Source organism: Lithobates pipiens, unplaced genomic scaffold, assembly GCF_037356315.1.
Source record: "Lithobates pipiens isolate NorthernLeopardFrog02 unplaced genomic scaffold, aLitPip1_a1.2 Scaffold_8, whole genome shotgun sequence".
NCBI lineage: Eukaryota > Metazoa > Chordata > Amphibia > Anura > Ranidae > Lithobates > Lithobates pipiens.
Genome location: NW_027507903.1, coordinates 536,429,836 through 536,443,740, shown reverse-complemented (window position 1 = coordinate 536,443,740; position 13,905 = coordinate 536,429,836). Strand labels below are relative to the sequence as shown.

The 13,905-nt window shown below is 43.4% G+C and overlaps 1 protein-coding gene across 3 annotated transcripts in view; it reads left to right on the top strand.

The window, feature by feature from the left end:
• LOC143960753 (cytosolic purine 5'-nucleotidase-like) overlaps positions 1-13,905 on the top strand; it is a 99,950-nt gene that overhangs the window by 37,174 nt on the left and 48,871 nt on the right. For all 3 annotated transcript variants that reach the window (XM_077469595.1, XM_077469594.1, XM_077469596.1), the window contains exons 5-7: positions 109-200; positions 1,869-1,926; positions 9,354-9,447. In XM_077469595.1, coding sequence (XP_077325721.1) covers positions 109-200; positions 1,869-1,926; positions 9,354-9,447 — 244 coding nt within the window. The remainder of the gene's footprint in view (positions 1-108; positions 201-1,868; positions 1,927-9,353; positions 9,448-13,905) is intronic.

Here is a 13,905-nt window from a genome sequence, read left to right as displayed (position 1 = left end):
AGATCATTTGCTAGCATTTGTCGGTCATCTGATGTAACTGGCAAAAAAAAAGTTTGTTAATCAGTCAACTCTGATTGTCACCTTCTCTTTTCTATCCTTGACTTTCAGGGCCGAGGTTTGGAGTAAATACCCCAACAAATTCATCCAAAGAGATGACACCAAGAGGTTCCATGTTCTAAATACTCTATTTAATCTGTCAGGTAAGGAATGTGTTCATCAACTTCCCCCAAAGCTTTCACATGTGTCACAGAGATCCACAGCATAGCTGAGAAGGCAAGCTTAAGAGTGAAGGCAGACTTAAAAGAGAAGTATGGGTTTGGGCTCTTTTGATGATTAGTACTTACCTAGGTGGATGCAGCATCGGTCTGATGCTGCATCTGTCCCCCGGTACCTCTGCACTGAGAACTGAGCGATTGAACACTGACGATCTTGGTTCTGACAGCTCCCTGAGCAGAGAGCTTCTGACTGTCACAGCTCTGTGCTCTGCCCCCTCCTCGCTCACAGGAGTGCTGAGCTGTGGAGGGGGTGGAACGGCTGAGAGCCTGAGCCGGGTATCAGTCCAGGGACCTGGTGGATCACGAATTCTATTGCGATGACACGGACCTTGGACCGACTTCTGTGATGTCAGCAGAGAGCAGACTTCAGCCGCTCTCTGCTGACAACGGGTCACAGAAGTGCAAACCTAATTGCACTCCTGTGATCCATAGGAGAAGTACAGCCAAATGAGCTTTGGCTACACTTCTCCTTTAAGCCACCCATAGATGATTTGATTTTCTTTCCTTCGGTTTATCAGATGGAAGGAAGAAATTCACTCCATTCCCCTGCAGCGCCAATGTGTTCAGCCAGGGGGGGGGGCATGAGGATCCTTCCTGTCTGGCAGAGCACAATGATAATCAAATGTAAAAATCAGACAGGCTGGTTGTACCCAAGTCAATCCATCAATCAGCCTGCTCATAGATGGATCAAATCTTGGCTGGTCCCAGCTGAACTGGCTGAATTTCGAACCATGTATGGCCAGCTTTAGGAAATTGTAGTACTGGTCAGGATTAGGACAGAGATGGGCAAAAAACTGTCTGCATGCAATCAGTACCAATCATAATTAAATTCCCAGCTAAGTGATAGAAGCAGTGCACATTCTGTGAATTCTTTGTTGCCTTTTCTTCAGACTAAAGAGAACAGTCAGCATTGGGATGTGCCAAGATTTTCCAACATATCTGAAAATCTTGGCATGCCATGAAAAACTCCTTTTTACTTGTTTTGTTATACTCTACCCTGCCCTTTTATCACAATAGGTGTTTGACGAGATGTAAATCTAACAGCATTTATCATTGTTTGTCACAGATATGGAACTACTGGCCTTGAAAGTAGCACATTGACTCTTAAAGTGGAAGTAAACTCCCCTATCGTTTTCATCCACGGAAGCTGCCATCTTTGCCTCTGTTTAATCTTCAGCTGCCATGGTGCTGCACATGTGATCCTTTATGACACCAGCCATTGGGTGGTTTGACAGTTTGGTTAAGAGCACAGCCAATGTGCAGTTAGCATTCCCGGCATGCCATTTTTTGAAACTGTTTAAATTGATGGGTTTACTTCCACTTTAAGGCCTGAACAATACATGATCTCTTTACCTATGATAAGAACTGTGTTTGAGGAGGGTACTCAATTGTAATCCTAGCACTGGAACCATTTGTCTTGGTCCTTCATTGGATTGTCATGTAGGACAATTAAGGTGAAGGTCTTGAACCACAATGAGTGATGAAAAAGCACTCAAGGCTAACAATAGTAGTAGTTATAGTATATTCAGGCAGGTGTAGTAATATAACTTCATAGAAGCTAATGATGAGAGATGTTTGCTTTTGTCTCCACAGAGACCTATCTGTATGCTTGTCTGGTGGACTACTTCACTGACTGCTCCCGATACGTAAAGTACATATTCCCACCTGTACACAATTTTTGGGGGTTTGTTCATTACAGTAGATTAGGATCTCAGTGTTCTAATGGGGTATTTTAACAACCACCACTATGCCTTGGGTAGTGCAAGTTTTCCTGTTTACAAATTTCTAAAGTGGACCTTCACTCATTTCCTCAAAGTAAAAAGTAAAGGCACTTCTTAAAACATTTAAAAAAAAAAAAACCTCTAAAAACACTTTTTTTAAATTAATTAAAATTTCCTTTTGTATTCCTGCCCTCCTCTTCTGGTGGTCATTGTTAGTAAGGACTGAGGATCCTCTCTTCCTTTCCCCTTTCAGAATGGTTTCTGCCCCCACATGAAGACATCTGTGCACTCATCACTCTACCCATTCTCTCTATACATACTCAGAAGGGAGAAAGGGTATTTTCTCCAAAATCTCACGAGATTTCATAGTGTCCTGACGAGATCTTTCTGTTTCAATCGTTTTTATTGTTTTTTTGTTTTTTAAAACAAGATAAAGAAAAGGGAGATCTTATAATGGAGCAGTGAACAATCCTTGTATGTTTCAAGCATGTAACAGGAAAAAATACAAATACAAGACTAGGTAGAAACTAGTGAGGACCAAAGCACCTTGAAAATCACTGCCGCGGGTACCTCTAATATATGTTAACTGGAGTTTATAGATTACACCAACATATAACATAATTCAACTAGAGCGTTTTAGCAATATAAATGCAGGAGGTTCACCAGACGAGTTCTTTCTGAAGGCACTGGTGACATAGTCTTCCCAGGAGGCAACTGTGAGGTCAGGGCCTCACAAACTAGAAAATGGGATCCTGTTATATATACAGTGTGTAAAGAAAAGAATCACCCCCTTTAACCACTTAAGGACCGAGCCTCTTTCTGAGATTTGGTGTTTACAAGTTAAAAACATTTTTATTTTGCTAGAAAATTACTTAGAACCCCCAAACATTATTTATATTTATATTATTTTTTCTAACACCCTGGAGAATAAAATGGAGGTCATTGCAATACTTTCTGCCACATCGTATCTGTGCAGCGGTCTTAGCCCTTGTACACACGGTCGGACATTCCGACAACAAAATCCGTTGGATTTTGTCCGACGGATTTTGTCGGAAACTGGTGTTGCATACACACGGTCGGACAAAGTTGTCGGAAAATCCGATCGTACGTAACGTGATGACGTTATTTAGTTACGACGGGGCTACGTTCAGGCTAGTAGCCAATAGCTTTGGTCTAGGAATTTGATCTGAGCATGCGTGGCACTTTGTCCGATCAGAATTCTCTACACACAATCGGACAAAGTCCGAATGGATCATGTTGTCGGAAAGTTTTATAGCCCAGCTCTAAAACTTTGTCGGTCAAATATTCCCACAGAAACAGTCCGATGGAGCCCACACACAGTCGGATTATCCGACAACACGGTCCGATCGGACATTTTCCGTCGGAATATCCGACCGTGTGTACAAGGGATTAGAAGCGCACTTTTTTTGGAAAAAATACACTTTTTTGAATGAAAAAATAAGTCATGCTTCAAAATTGCGCCCGCACGTAGAACGGTGACAAACTTTTACCCTTAAAAATCTCCATAGGCGACGTTTAAAAAATTCTACAGGTTGCAAGATTTGAGTTACAAAGGAGGTCTAGGGCTAGAATTATTGCTCTCGCTCTAACGATCGCGACAATATATCACATGTGTGGTTTGAACACCGTTTTCGCATGCGACCGCTGCTCACGGATGGGCCGCGTTTAAAAAAATATATTATTATTTATTTTTACGCTGTTCTTTTTTTTTTTTATTAAATTGTGTCACTTTTATTCCTATTACAAGGAATGTAAACATTCCTTTTAATAGGAAAAAAAAACATGACAGGACCTCTTAAATATGAGATCTGGGGTTAAAATGACCTCAGATCTCATATTTACACTCAAATGCAATAACAAAAAATAAATAAAAATTAAAAGTCATTTGATTAAAAAAAAAGTCTCTTTAAGAGCTATGGACAGAAGTAACTTTTTGACATCGTTGCCGCCCTGCAGCGGTATGAAGACGGCTGGGACCCATCTTTCCCTCACTCATTTCCACACCACAGACGTGACAGGACCCGATTGCCTCCGCTGGTACTGAAGGATCCTGTAAGTCACGGAGGGCACCGGAGGGTGGCGGGAGGGGGGCCTTCTCCCGCTTCCGATAAGAGTGATCTTGAGGCGATTCCACAGCAGAGACCACTTTTATCTGAAAAGGGACCGACCACTGAAGAAGAAGATACCGGGGTTATGGCAGCTAGCTGCTGCCATAACAACAATATCCCTCTTCAAAGTACCGACGAAGGCGGGCGGTCCGTAAGTGGTTAAAATGTAATGCCACTTTGTTGCTTTGCAGCCTGAAATGAAGACAGACATCCTTTTTGTTTTATCCAGCTGTATTAACTAGTGCAACTTATAACATCCAAGTGAAAGATATAACACCACTGTATCAGAAAAAATAAATCAATTTAAAAACAGAAGCACAGAGTTGGAAAAAGGATCAAGCCCCTCATGTCAGTATTTTGTTGAACCACCTTTTGCTTTAATTACAGCCTTTAGCCTGTTGCGATATGCCTCTACTAACTTTGCCCATCCAGACTGCAGTCTTCAAGTCATTCCACAGATTTTCAATGTGGTTTAAAGAGGAAGTAAACTCTCCCACTCTGATGCTTCTTTTCATTTAGTCCATTATAATAAGTAATGATCAAACTATAGCCACTGTAATCCAGCCCAAATCACATATTACTTGCTGTTTAAAGAAACTTTAACCCTTTCATGACTAAGCCTATTTTTGACATTTGGTGTTTACAAGTTAAAATCCATATTTTTTGCTAGAAATTTACTTAGAACCCCCATACATTATATATATTTTGTTAGCAGAAAATCTAGAGAATAAAATGGCAATTGTTGCAATATTTTATGTCACACGATATTTGTGCAGCGGTGTTTTACATGCAACTTTTTGGGGAAAGGGACACTTTCATGAATTAAAAAAAACCAAAACAGTAAAGTTAGCCCATGTTTTTTTATATAATGTGAAAGATGGTGTTACACTGAGTAAATAGATACCAAACATGTCACACTTTATAATTGAACACACTCATGGAATGATGACAAACTACGGTACCTAAAAATCTCCATCGGCGACGCTTTAAAAATTTTTTACGGTTACCAGGTTAGAGTTACAGAGGAGTTCTAGTGTTAGAATTATTGCTCTGGCTCTTACAATCGTGGTGATACCTCACATGTGGGGTTTGAACACCGTTTACATATGCGGGTGCGACTTCCGTATGTGTTTTCTTTGCTGCGCGAGCTCGCAGCGACGGGGGGCACTTTAAAAAAAAAATAATTCTTAGTTATTTTAAAATTAATAAATTGTTTTACAAAAAAATTTTAATCTCTTTTATTGCTGTCAGAAGGAATGTAAACATCCCTTGTGACAATAATAGGTGGTGACAGGTACTCTTTATGGAGGGATCGGGGGTCTCCTTTACACTTCAAAGTATTCAGATCGCCATTTTTGTTGATTCTGAATACTGTATATATTTTTTAAACCGGAGCCATTGGCAGTCGAGTAAACAGAAAATGACGTCATGACATCGCTTCCGTGTTTATGATCAGGACACTGGAATGAAGCCACTTATGGCTTCATTCCAGTCTGGCCCTAGCCGCCAGAAGCAGTGGTTTGTTGATCGGGGGTCCCGATTGAACGAGAGCACCAGTAAGAGCGGCGGGAGGCAGCGGGAGGGGGGCGTCCCCTCCCGCTCCTCCGGCATAACAGCCGAGCGGCTTTTAGCTGCATTGGTTGTTATAGCTGGAAAGCCAATCGCCCTTTCTGAAAAATGGTACTGCAGCTGCGGGCATCATCCCGGTATGACCCCCGAAAGCCGAGTGCGCACATCTGCGTACGCTCGGCGGCAAGGGGTTAAAAAACTTGTTTCCAGGGGTTAGGCAGCGCCATCTTAAGTATTGTTTTCTGAGTCCACAGTGGGGTGTATTTCCGCCCTTACATTGAGCACTTCCTGTACTGTTACCAAGCCTCCTTCTCAATCCAACGTTTCTATGGCAACACTGCTTCCCTGTTCATAGCTGACTTGTTTTATTTCATAGTATTTACTTGTGCAGATTGTCTAATGTTTGCCTTTGTCAGTTTTATCAGCTTCAACTGATAAGACTGCAGTAATGGCCAGGTTTACACTGGATGTGGGGTCACATGGTGTGTAGGTGGAAGCTCTGAATGATTCTGCAGTCTCCTGGGAGTTCAGTGTTATGTGCTGTAGGAAGTCCTGATAACAGATAGACAAGCACATAGAGAGTGTGCTGTAAATCAGGGGAGATCTGGGCATGCTCAGTGACATGTAAACTCTCCCCCACAACTTTGTCCCATGTAAATCAGCATAAAAAAACCCTAATGAACACTGCTTGTAGATATCTCCTTACTGGCTTAGTATTGTTGTAATCCTTTTTGTTCTTTAGAATGATGTCACTGAGCATGCCCAGATCTCCCCTGATTTACAGCACACTCTCTATGTGCTTGTCTATCTGTTATCAGGACTTCCTACAGCACATCCTACAGCTACATAATAGCTTGTAGATATCTCCTTACTTGCTTAGTATTGTTGTAATCCTTTTTGTTCTTTAGAATTAGGTCACTGAGCATGCTCAGATCTCCGATTTATGGCACACTCTGTGTGCCTGTCTGTCTATTATCAGGACTTCCTATGGTACACCACTGAAATCACACAAGACTGATTTTTTTTTTCTTTTTTCTGACATGTTGGTGTTATATCTTTCACTTGGATGTGATAAGTTGCACTGAGTAAATACGGCTGGATAAAACAAAACGGTGTCTTCATTTCAGGCTGTAAAGCAACATGTAATAATTTTATAGGGGGTGATTCTTTACTATAGCCACTCTAAGTAAAAAGTGGCTTTTAGTTGCATGGAGTATGATATATTTACCTAACATGCAAGCTTCATGTTTGGGAAATATTCCATTTGCATATGCATGGGTAAACGCTGATGAAAAGAAGCAATGGTGTGTACAAGAGTACAGCTGCGTACATATTACCTGCAGTTCCCTGGGCACGGAAAAACAGGAATAAAAAATGTCTAAACATGTACATGTGCATAAACTCTTAGTGCCCGTTCACACAGGGGCGACGCGACTTGCAGCGCGACTCACAGACGCGACCTGCACACGACTTCAGCGCCGACTTGCAAAACGACTTCTGTATAGAAGTCAATGCAAGTCGCCTGAAGTCGCCCCAAAAATAGTACAGGAACCTTTTTCTAAGTCGGAGCGACTTGAGTCGCTCCTATTAAAACGGTTCCATAGTACAGAACGGAGCGCGACTAAGTCGCCTGACAAGTCACGGTAGTGTGAACGGGCACTTAATGTAATGTTATTAAATTTTAAAGATCACAACAAAGGCTCTAGAGTGAGGTTTCAGTAGCTGTCTAAAAGCTTAGAAACACCTGCTGGTTGTTTACATTAGGTTTATAAGGTGCCAAGATCTACTTACCATAAAAAAAGAAAAAGAAAAAAAAAAGACAACTTTGAAAACCACATTTCTCCACAGCACTTGTAGCTTCATAGATGAATGAGGGCTGGTTTTTAGAGTTCTTTTTTAGAGTGTTTTTAGAGTGCTTTTACTGCCTTTTTAGCATAGCATACTATACTTTATCATAAATGATCTGGGTCCAGGTTTACTTTAAAGCCCAGTCATAGCCAAAACTTTTTTCTTCTTTTTTTTTATTGCGTTTTGCATTTTGTATAGGAGTACAGGAAGTGATGAGAAATCTCTCTAATTAGGACAAAAACAAAATTACTTTTTAGTAAAGCGAGGAAGGGTTAGGCTGGCCATAGATGGATACTTTTTTTTTTTATTAGCCAGCCGTCTGATCAGTAAAAAATGAACAGATTCCCCCATTCACACAATTGAAGTGGATGAAAGAATCCTCTTTGTTGTGCTATTGTATTCTGACACTGGGGGGGGGGTTATTTATGGAAGGCAAATCCACTTTGCACTGCAAGTGCAGTCGCTGTAGATCTGAGGGGGACATGCAAGGAAAATAAAAAACAGCATTTTAGCTTGCACATGATTGGATGATAAAATCAGCAGAGCTTCCCCTCATTTCAGATCTTCCCCTCAGACCTACAGCGACTGGACTTCCAAGTGCACTTGTAATGCGAGACATTGTCCTGATGTGCGGCTGCAGAGATCGGGAAATGTCTCACTGCCTGTGATTAGCGCAGCGCTGCGCCGACTTTCTGGCGGGCTCTGCAAGTGGACCATGCAAACACGCTTGAGCTCATCCCTACTGGAAACAAACTGCTTCATACACAAGCATAACTTTCATTAATTTCTATGAACTGATTGCTCATCTATATAATATCTGGTGGCTACCTGTAACTGCTGGGACTTCCATTGTCAACCAAGTTTCCCAGTAGTTGCACAGTGGTACACTATATTGTGCCTTTGCACACACATGAACTTTAATGGCATCCCAGTCTTAGTCTGTAGGGTTCAATATTGAGTTGACCCACCCTGTTCTGGGAACCACAAGGTTTAGAAGTGTGTCTATGGGAATGTTTGACCATTCTTCCAGAAGTACATTCAGGCACTGATGTTGGATGAAAAGGTCTCCACTCTAATTCATCCCAAAGGTGCTCTATTGGGTTGAGGTCAGGACTCTGTGCAGGCCAGTCAAGTTTCTCCACCCCAAACTCGCTCATCCATGTCTTTATGGACCTTGTTTTGTGCTCTGGTGAGCAGTCATGTTGGAACAGAAAGGAGTCATCCCCAAACTGTTGTCCAAAATACCTTGGTACTCTGACACCTTAAGAGTTCCCTTCACTGTAACTAAGGGGCCAAGGCCTACTCTTGAAAAACAATCCCACATCATAATCCCCTCTCCACCAAATGATTTGGACCAGTGCACAAAGCAAGGTCCATAAAGACATGGATGAGCGAGTTTGGGGTGGAGGAACTTGACTGGCCTGTACAGAGTCCTGACCTCAACCCGATAGAACACCTGCGAGCCAGGCCTTCTCGTCCAACATCCATGCCTAACCTCACAAATGCACTTCTGGAAGAATGATCAACCATTCCCATAGACACACTCCTAAACCTTGTGCACAGCCTTCCCGGATGAATTGAAGCTTTTGTAGCTGCAAAGGGTGGGCCAACTCAATATTGAACCCTACGGACTAAGACTGGGATGCCATTAAAGTTCATGTGTGTGTAAAGGTAGGTGTCTCAATACTTTTGATGATATACATTTCAATGGTCACATTTACACATTATTAAAATCACATTTTTAAAAATGGATACATGTTTAAATGTATAACTTATTTGCAAGTGACCCAGTGTCTCAAATTCCTCCACAGCTACGACACCGGTTACAGACACGGCAATCTGTTCATGTCCTTTAAGAGCATGTTCCAGGACATACGAGATGCAATGGACTATGTGCATGATTCGGTGAGAGCCAGGGAGGGGTTTGGAAGGAATATTTACTATCTCTTCATCATGCGTGTAGGCAGCACGTCACAAGAAACACAGTGTGGAGGAGATAAGTGTATAAATACCATCACTCTACGCCTTTCTGTGCTGAGGCACAATGTTCATGCTACACAACCCTGCCCAGGCCTCTGATGTGCGTTCCTCATCACATCAACACACTCATGTGAATTTACATCACAGTTGCCATTTAGACATCCATTTTTCCTCTGGCTATATTACGGGTTCATGAACAATGTCACGTTTTTACAGTCTGTTCCCAATTAATGTTCATTGTTATTGTGTATCCTCCCTGCTGTTAGCCTGTTCCAGAAAAAAAACTAAGCAAACCTCCAAGAGGTTCATCTCTGTGTAGGGCTTAAAGTTTATCTTGGAAGGATACCTCAGGTATTTCTGAAAACAGCAAGGTCCAGAGTTATGGAGAGGCTACAAAAGCAACGCTTTAGGAGGAGAACGATCTAGTTATGGTTAGATTTGGAGCCTACACTATGTTTAATGAAGGGTTGCCATGCAACTGGTAATTTACCAAACTGGCTGGCAAAATTATTCCTTATGGCTGGGTTCACACCGCTGCGGGTGGGAGACCCGGATGTGATTCGCACCGCACTGCAGTGCAAATCAGATCCGATCTCTGTGCGATGCGAGTTCAGCCATACAGATAGTATGGCTGAATTCCCATCGCACCCGCCGCAAACTCGCACAGGACCCTTTTTTGGTCCGCAGCAGAATCGGATCGCATGGGTGTTCATACCATGTGATCCGATCCCTGTCCGAGTTTGCAGATCGCACTGCGATATGCGGACTGATCTGGGGGTGTCATTAATATTTCATTGACACTCCCAGCAGTCCGCATAGGGCAGTGTGAACTGCCGACGGGAGGCATGCGATGCGGGAAAACGCCGCGGATTTGCGGCGTTCCCGCATCGCTCCGGTGTGAACCCAGCCTATAAGCAATCTGACCATTCCAGGAAGAGTAAATTACCTAGTCACAGTTCCCCATCACTTCTGCCATGTGGTAGCCCTCTCCTCTTCTATTGTCTAATCACTGCCTTTACTGATCCAGCATGGTGTTTTACATATTAACCTGCATTGCATTAAGGCAGCCCATTCATTTAGAAAATTTAGCAATGGAAAAAGTCCTTACAGTATACTATATATACAAAGTATCTCACAAAAGTGAGTATACCCCTCACATTTTTGTAAATATTTAATTATATCTTTTTTGATGTGGCAACACTGAAGAAATGACACTTTGCTACAGTGTAAAGTAGTGAGTGTACAGCTTGTATAACAGTGTACATTTGCTGTCCCCTCAAAATTACTCAACACAGAGCTATTAATGTCTAAACCACTGGAAACAAAAGCGAGTACACCCCTAAGTGAAAATGACCAAATTGTGGAAATATTTTGTGTGGCCACCATTTTTTTCCAGCACTGCTTTAACCCGCTTGGGCACGGAGTTCACCAGAGTTTCAATGGTTGCCACTGGAGTCCTCTTCCCCTCCTCCATGACATCACGGAACTGGTGAATGTTAGAGACCTTGCTCTCCTCCACCTTCCATTTGAGGATGCCCCACAGATGCTCAATAGGGTTTAGGTCTGGAGACATGCTTGGCCAGTCCATCACCTTTACCCTCAGCTTCTTTATCAAGGCAGTGGTTGTCTTGGAGGTGTTCTCTGTCGTTTTTATGTTGGAATCCTGCCCTGCGGCAGTAGCTCCCCAGTGTCGGCATCACTCATGCAGCCCCAGACCATGACACTCCCACCACCATGCTTGACTGTAGCCAAGACACACTTGTCTTTGTACTCCTCACCTGGTTGCCACCACACACGCTTGACACCATCTGAACCAAATAAGTTTATCTTGGTCTCATCAGACCACAGGACTTGGTTCCAGTAATCCATGTCCTTAGTCTGCTTGTCTTCAGCAAACTGTTTGGGGGCTTTCCTGTGCATCATCTTTAGAAGAGGCTTCCTTCTGGGACGACAGCCATACAGACCAATTTGATGCAGTGCGTGGGGTATGGTCTGAACACTGACAGGCTGATTCCACCCCACCTCTTCAACCTCTGCAGGGATGCTGGCAGCACTCATACTCTCATATTTCCCAAAGACAACCTCGGAATATAACCCTGAGCATGTGCACTCAAATTCTTTGGTTAACCATGGCGAGGCCTGTTTTGAGTGGAACCTGTTCTGTTAAACTACTGCTTGACCACCATGCTACAGCTCGGTTTCAGGGTCTTGGCAATCTTCTTGTAGCCTAGGCCATCTTTATGTAGAGCAACAATTCTTATTTTTTTCAGATCCTCAGAGTTCTTTGCCATGAGGTGCCATGTTGAACTTCCAGTGACCAATATGAGAAAGTGAGAGCGATAACACCAAATGTAACACACCTGCTCCCCATTCACACCTGAGACCGTGTGACACTAACGAGTCACATGACACTGGGGAGGGAAAATGGCTAATTGGGCCCAATTTGGACTTTTTCACTTAGGTGTGTACTTACTTTTGTTGCCAGTGGTTTTGACAGTAGAGATGGCCTTGCGGTTCACCTCGCGGTCGGTTTGCGGCAAACTTTGCTCGTTCACTATTCGCCGAACCGGCGAACATATGGCGCTATTTACGGCCTCCATATTCTTTTACATTGTGAAGAACTTTAACCCATGACACATCCATCATGTGGTACAGGACAGCCAATTGAGACATTTCAGCACATGGACATACCCGCTACCTTATAAATAGACCTGATCTGGCTACCATTTAACATTCTATCTTTTGTCAGTGTAGGGAGAGGTTGCTGTGTGGAGCAGGGACAGACTGTAGTGACACAAATCGCTAACTAATAGGTCCACAAAAGTCCTGTTAAGGGCTGGTATAGGTGTACTATTGTTTGGGGGGCATATCGGGGTGTAATACACTTATAATATACTTTCAAATATAGAAAGCATATTATAGTGGATTTATATTGTGCAGCATTGTGACTGCTGACTGAGTGGTTCTGCAGCGATACTACAACTACAAAGAGTGACAAACGCAATTAGAAAAAAATTATTATAACTGGTGTGATAGACCAGTGGCCCCTCAAAACAACAGATTGAAACTGGGTGTTATATAGCTTCTTCCACATATACTGCACTTCTCTAGAGACTTTTGTCACAGGGTCATTTAATAAAATGACAGACAGAGGAAGAGGCAGGCCCTTCTGCAGGGGTGGTAGGGGTAGGGCAGGATCACCAGGCCGGAGCCAAAGTGGGAAGTTGCAGAAGGTGCATTCGATTACGTCAAAGGAGGGACCAGACTTGGTTTATTGGCTCACTCAGCCTTCCTCTTCTGCACCCTCCTCATCCTCTCTATCTGCACCCTCTTCACTCTCTGCTATGTGCACCCCCAAAGACACTACCACCAACATCACCATATACCCTCCGCTTGAGTCACATGAATTATTTTCTGATCCATCACAAGACATTTCTGATGCACAGCCATTCTTGGCATTGGATCAGGAAGAGGAGGTAGCAACAACCGCCACTCGGCAGTCTGACGACAGTAGCCAGATCAGCCCAAGGAGGTTGGTCCCCATTGTTGCTGACGTTGATGATGACATGTCTATGGACGTCACGTGGGTGACCACAAGAGAGGAAGAGGAGGGGAGTTCAGAGGGAGAGATGGACCAGCAGATAGGGAGGAGAAGCAGGCCGAACTTACATTGCACAGGAGGGACAAACCAGACTGCTAATGTATCAGGAGCGAGCCATCAACCATGTACGGTCACATCTGGCACTCCCAGGACGCAGGCACATGGCTTCGCAGTGTGGGCTTTTTTTATTGTGTCCGCTGCTGACAATAGTGTTGCCATCTGCAGCCTTTTCAGCCAACGCATAAGTCACGGTAAGCCCAACACTCACCTAGGGAGTAAAGCCTTAAGAAGGTACATGAACTCCCATCACAGAACCCACAAAGCCACACTCCAGGCTCTCACTGTCCAGCCTCTTCTACTTCTCCTTCTCCTCTCTCCTCAGAATTGTCCTCCACTCCACCTTCCATCATGCCGTCCTCACGTTTTTCTGGAAAAAGGCAGGCTTCTGTGGGCCAAAAGTTTGAGCATAAAAAAATTATGACGCCGGATAACCCTCTTGCCCAACGGTTTGTCGGAACTGATAGCCCGCCAACTACTGCCATATAAACTGGTGGATTCAGAGGCCTTTTGAAAATTTGTGGCCATTGGAACACCATAATGGAGGTCCCAGGAAGGAAATATTTCTCACAGAAGGACGTACCAGAGCTATATGGCCATGTTCAGCACCAAGTGAATGTATCTCTGGCACACAGTCTCGGTACATCTGACCACAGACACGTGGTCTAGCAAACACAGGCAGGGAAGGTATATAACTTTTACTGCCCACTGGGTGAACCTTCAGA